Source organism: Colobus angolensis, unplaced genomic scaffold (genome assembly GCF_000951035.1).
Source record: "Colobus angolensis palliatus isolate OR3802 unplaced genomic scaffold, Cang.pa_1.0 Scaffold271, whole genome shotgun sequence".
NCBI classification, from domain to species: Eukaryota; Metazoa; Chordata; class Mammalia; order Primates; family Cercopithecidae; genus Colobus; species Colobus angolensis.
Window position 1 is genome coordinate 1,172,784 of NW_012115944.1, and position 6,599 is coordinate 1,179,382.

The 6,599-nt window shown below is 37.7% G+C and overlaps 1 protein-coding gene across 1 annotated transcript in view; it reads left to right on the plus strand.

The window, feature by feature from the left end:
• Positions 1-6,599, plus strand: part of TANC2 (tetratricopeptide repeat, ankyrin repeat and coiled-coil containing 2) — a 478,795-nt gene that overhangs the window by 248,091 nt on the left and 224,105 nt on the right. Inside the window, exon 7 of the mRNA XM_011947922.1 lies at positions 531-717. Coding sequence (XP_011803312.1) covers positions 531-717 — 187 coding nt within the window. The remainder of the gene's footprint in view (positions 1-530; positions 718-6,599) is intronic.

A 6,599-nucleotide genomic window follows, 5' to 3' on the forward strand; every position in this document is an offset into this window, starting at 1 on the left:
CTGGGAGGCGGAGGTTGCAGTGAGCCAAGATTGTGCCATTGCACTCCAGCCTGGGCAACAAGAGTAAAACTCTGTCTGAAAGAAAGAAAGAGAGAGAGAGAGAAAGAAAGAGAGGAAGAAAGAGAGAAGGGAGGGAGGGAGGGAGGAAATGATTAACAAGGCAAAGTTCCAGGTCTTTCAAAAAGTTTATTGATTGCAAGGAAAACTTTTAAATAACAGGGAAAACTTGTGCTTGATAAAAAATTTCTCTATTCTGTTAATGAACGGTAGTGATAGGGCACTTGTCACTGGAAATTTCGTAGGCAGAAAAACTGGCAACAGTCTCTGTTAATGTTAAGTTAATCAAGTTTCACATTAATTTGTAGACCCCAAAGTCCTTATCCGAGAAAGCAAAAACAAATAGAGCCTAATAAATGCAAAAGCTATTCATGTAGGTTTTTTTTTTTTTCATCAGAGCATTTATTTTATCTTAAAATATACTTTAACAGCTGGTCAGGCTATCTTACTTATTCATAATTCCGATTTTTCAGACCTCAGCAATCACCCAGCGGATAAGTCCTTGTTCCACCCTGACTAGCAGCACTGCCTCTCCACCAGCCAGTAGCCCCTGCTCTACACTCCCACCCATCAGTACAAATGCAACTGCCAAGGACTGCAGCTATGGGGCTGTTACTAGTCCAACCTCTACCCTTGAAAGCAGAGATAGTGGCATCATTGGTGAGTTGGTTTTTATATTGATAATTTTGTGTCTTTTTTTTTTTTCCTTTTTAAAATAATTACACAAGCTTAAGGTTTTCAAAAATGCTGCTTTTGAATTGTTGAGATGTATATGTAAAACTTTCCTAGTCTTTTTAATGATACTGGAGAGAGAAACTTAAGGGTAAACAAAATGAAAAGTATTCCTCCCTGCTTAACCACTCCTTACCAGGATATTCCCTGATAAGAAGGAGTGGATTAAAAAAAAAAATTATGTCCACTTCTTCCTGTAAATGCATGTACATCATCTGTCTACCAACAGAAGTAGTTTAGAAAAAGTTTATTCCTTACTGATATAGTCAAGAGTTTTATGAAAGAAAGGTAAGATTAGATTAAGTGGCAAAAGTTATGATTTGAGTTGTTCTGGGTCTATTTGTGCAAACCATATATTAGTTATTTAATTAGTTTTGGGAGCCCCTTTAGACTTTGTTTTCCTTCTTGTCAATAAGCCCTGTTTTTTTACCTTCTGCAAAGTAGAAACATGGTATTTCTTTGCTTATGATTTGAAACCTTATACGAATACATTTTTATGGCAAACTTGGGCGTAAAGAGAACTCGAAACTTAGAGAAGTATTCAAGCAAAGAAATTTTCCATTTCATTTTTCCCTTGTGAATTTTCTCATATCTTTTTTTTTTAACCAAAGATCCTAGTTGACTACTTAGTCCTAGAAATATATCTAAATAATCTTCAACCCGATTAACAGTTTGCAGCAGAAACTAAAACCACTCTGATAAGGGCGATGCTGATGGGATATTATGTAGTTTATTATCTCCGGTAGACTCTAGGTAAACATTTCGTCAGAGCCAGATGTGGACTGTTGGAGACTAATTTATGTTCAGGAGATAGGTCATCATTGTTTATATGTATTGTTATGATTCCACACCTCTTGCTATGAAAATCATATAGTATATTTCTAGCTCAGGAAATCTTTCATCATATTAAAGATTTTGAGTGATCTTTCTAGAGTAATATTTCCTACTAATGCATTTTGACAACCAGAAAATATTAAAGTATTGTGATTACTCTTTGGGACTCTGTTCTAATGCTCTTCTTATAGTTAGGTATGGAGATAAGAGTAGAGGAGGAACATAGTTCTGGGGCTTCTCAGTTTTTATAGTTATCAAGTTGTATAATGATTCAGATATTGAATGTTATTGTATACCATTGGCATTTACAAAATGCTAAAAATAAAATAGCATTTCCTTTAATAATGGAGTTACCAATAGACTCCTTTGGGCAAATAAGTCTGTGTACATTTTCTAATCAGAGATAAGAATTTTAAAATAGTATAAAGCTATATATTTATACTCTGTGAGAAGATAAAATGGAAACTGGGCTTCTGTCCAAAAGATAAATGGCTTTTCTGGGTATTCCTTTTCTACCTAACAACCAGATGATGACAGTGTCATAGTCTCCAGCAGCTTTACGTAGAATAAAGAAGATGAAAGAACATAAGTGGTAATAAAAATAATTTTAATTAAATGTTAATTTATGGCTAGATTTCTCTTCAGACCTCCAAAATTATAGTATATGCCAACCCCAATTAAGTATTTAGGAGTAGAGCATAAATGGGGAATGAATGTGTTCCGTCATCTATGATATTGCACATGTGAATGTATGGGTTTATATTTATACCTAGGTGGACAAAAGTGATTATGTTTTTTCTTCTTTCTCTCTGGGTCCCAGGTGCAGAGAGCTGATTTAATAATAGTCCTCAGTATATACAGATTGGTCTGTGCAAAGCTCCTCTCAGTTTATTACTTTTCCCTTTATCCTCAATTCCATTTAATTGCAGCCATGCTATTATATTTATATAAGTCCTTGAATATTAATGTATCCTTGAATATTATATGTTGTTTTTTGTGTATATTTGTGATTTTAATTTATAAAGTGGCATGTTAATACAGATCTTATTCTGCTTTTCAAAATCTATATGAACACCAGATTTCTTGCTTCTGATGATGTAAATATTCTTCACATTTTACTTGTGAACACTTAGGTTACTTCCAACTCCTCTACCATTTGTACAAACCTTTTCTAGAGTTTATGCCTAGGGCTGGAATTACCAAGTCATGGGGCATGTAATAATTTAACTTCAAGAAGTACCCCCAGATTATTATCCAGAATAGTTACAGTAATTCACATTCTCATCAGCAGTATGTAAAGCTTCTTTTCCCTTTTCTCGTTCTTTGTTGACACTAGCTAGCCCAGTTCTAAAATCTAAAAACTCTTAAAACCACAAGTTTTTTAAAATATAAATTTACATCAAATTCATTTGGCTGTAAAATCTTACCTGAGCTAAGATGAGGCTACTTACAGTCTTTATCCTACTAAATATGACTATTTGTACATTTTATTACAGAAATGTTAATATACTTGGTTACAGGATACTATTGCCTATGCTATATACAGTATCCATGCCTTTTTACTTTTTTAAAATATGAGACATTCTGTATTTTGAAATATCTTCAGAGTTTCATATATGCGACTGTAGACCTGTGTCACCTGACTTTCTGATTTTAGTAAACCTGATGGTTATAAAATTGTCTCATTTTAATACGTATGTCTTTCATTAGTGTAGCGATTCTGCAGCTCTTCATATGCTCATTGCCTATTGTATACTTGTTAAGGGGAGTCATTCAAATGGAAATAGGTAAAGTTTTGGGAAAAGAATAATCTAAAGAAGGCAAAAGAAAAAGAGAGGAAAACAGAGGACTGAGCCCAAAATGTTAGAGCACATTCAAAAAGCAGGGAATTGGAAGTGGGAGAAGAATGAGGCAGTAGACACCAAAAAAAAGTAATCAGATAAGTAGGAGAAAAATTGGGCAGTGCAATGCCACCAAAGCCAAGGGAGACACGTGTTTCAAGGAAGGGGTGCAGAAGGTTGGTCAACAATTGACAAAAGTTGAGAAGACAAAGGAAAATGAGAGTGATTAAAGAATAGAAGTAAATATTTTTCCTACATTTGGCTTCCTTCTGTAGATATAAAAATATATATGTTTATTTGTTTAGAAGTTGTGGCAGATGTTAATGCCATGACTGCAAAATGTATCTCTAACTTACATACATGCACATCAATGTGTGGATTCATTCATTTTAAATAAATATTGAGTAAATAAAATTTTTTTTTTTTTTCTTTTTTTTGAGACGGAGTCTCGCTCTGTCGCCCAGGCTGGAGGGCAGTGGCCAGATCTCAGCTCACTGCAAGCTCTGCCTCCCAGGTTTACGCCTTTCTCCTGCCTCAGCCTCCCGAGTAGCTGGGACTACAGGCGCCCGCCACCTCGCCCGGCTAGTTTTTTTGTTTTTTAGTAGAGACGGGGTTTCACCGTGTTAGCCAGGATGGTCTCGATCTCCTGACCTCGTGATCCGCCCATCTCGGCCTCCCAAAGTGCGGGGATTACAGGCTTGAGCCACTGAGCCTGGCCAATAAAAATATTTTTACAGCAAAGTTGCAGGATACAGAATCAACACCAAAACAAGTTGTATTTCTATATCCTGAAGATGAAAAATCCAAAAAGAAAAATAAGGAAACAATTTCATTACAGTGGCATCACAAAGAATAAAATAGGAATAAATTTAACCAAGGAAGCAAAAAAAAAAAATTCTGCATTGAAAACTGCAAAACATTGCAGAAGAAATTTTAAGACTTAAATGGAAAGATAACCTGTCTCCATGGATTGGAAGACTTAATATTAAGAAGGTGACTGATTTGTTTCTCTAAGACCACCAGAGTGGGCACAAAAGAACCAGCGAGTAGGCAACGGTAGAAGCAAAACTGCAAATTTATTTTTGGTCACCTAGCTTTAGGGGAAGAAGGTGGGTAGGGAGAGGTCTGTCGGCCTCCAGCAAAGGAGGCCAAGAGAGTCACCCGGTGAAGCTCTCCGACGGAATTCCTAATACAGTCCCGACCGGAGTGAGGGACTGAGGAAGGCCGCACGAGACGCTGGCCAAGAGTGGCTTTTCTAGGAGTGGGAGGGCAATAGGTGGGACACGGGCGTGTCGGGGGGCGTTCCGCAGGTGTGACCAGGTAAATCTTGGTCTCTTCGGATTGACGTCACCTGGCACATCCCCAGTTGATCTGCACCTTCCCGGGCGCCGGCTGCATTTTCGCGCACATGGGAAAAGTTGGTGATGAAGAACCCGGAAGTGCACCATCTTGCCTCCGTTCGTCCAAACAGTAACGATATTTACCAAAGCAATCTACAGATTTAAAGCAATCTGTATCACAATCCCAACAACAGTCTTTGCAGAAATAGAAACATCCAGCTGGGAATGGTGGTGTGAACTTGTAGTCCCAGCTCCTTGGGAGGCTGAGGCAGGAGGATCATTTAAGCCAGGAGTTCAAGTCCAGCCTGGAAAACCTAGCGACACTCTGTTTCTATTTAAGAAAAAAAAAAAAAGAAAGAAAGAAAGACTCTTACTAAAAGTCATGTGGAATCTTAAAGGACCCCAAATAGCCAAAACAATCTTGAAAAAGAACAAAATTGGAGGACTCACATTTCCTGATTTCACAACTTATTACAAAGCTACAGTAATCAAAGCAGTATAAAGAGACCAGAAATAGGGGGCCAGGTACAGTGGCTCACGCCTGTAATCCCAGCACTTTGAGAAGCAGAGGCAGACAGATCAGGAGTTTGAGACCAGCCTGGCCAACATGGTGAAATCCTGTCTCCACTAGAAATACAAAAAATAGCCAGGCATGGGCCGGAGCCTGTAATTCCAGCTACTGGCGAGGCTGAGGTAGGAGAATCACTTGAACCTGAGAGGCAGAGGTTGCAGTGAGCTGAGATCAAGCCACTGCACTCCAGCCTGGGCAACTAAACGAGACCCTGTCTCAAAAATAAATAAATAAACAAAAGTAAAGAGACCGGAAATAAACTCTAGCATATATGGTCAGATGGTTTTTGACAAGGATCCTAAGATCACGTGGCATGGAGAGTCTTTTCAACAATTAGTAGTGGGAAAATTGAATATTGACATGCAAAAGAATGAAGTTGATCATTTACCATCTACCATGTACAAAATTTAAAATGGATTAAAGACCTAAATATAGTAGTAAAAAACTGTAAAACTACTCAAAATTTAACCAAGGAGGCAAAAGAAGAGAAAAAAAACCTCATACATTGAAAACTACAAAACATTGCTGAAGAAATTTTTAAGACTTCAATAGAAAGACATCCTGTATTCATGGATTCGATATAGGAGAGGAACAGAGAACATAGGAGGAAATCTTTGGACATTGCATTTGATATTGATTCCTTGGATATGAACCAAAAACACAGGCAACAAAAGAAAATAATACATTGGACTTGATACAAATTTAAAACTTTTGTGCATCAAATGATACTATCAAGAGAGCAAAAAGGTCGGACTCTGTGGCTCACACCTGTAACTTTGGGACAGGTTACAGAACTTTGGGAGGCTGAGGCAGGTGAATCACCTGAGCTCAGGAGTTCAAGACCAGCCTGGCCAACATGGCAAGACCCCCATCTCTGCTGAAAATGTAAAAATTATGTAGGCATGGTGGCACAAGCCTGTAATCCCACCTACTCAGGAGGCAGGAGAATCACTTGAAGCCAGGAAGCAGAGATTGCAGTGAGCTGAGATCACACCACTGCACACCAACCTGAGTGACAGAGCAAGACTTCATCTGAAAAAGAAAACAAAAAAGAGAGCAAAAAGACAACCCACAGATATTGGAAATAATACATCTGATAAGGGATTAATATCCAAAATATATAAAGAACCCCTACAACTCAACAACAACAACAAACCAATTCAAAAATGGGAAAAGGACTTACATAGACATTTCTCCAGAGAAGATATACAGATGACCAATAGA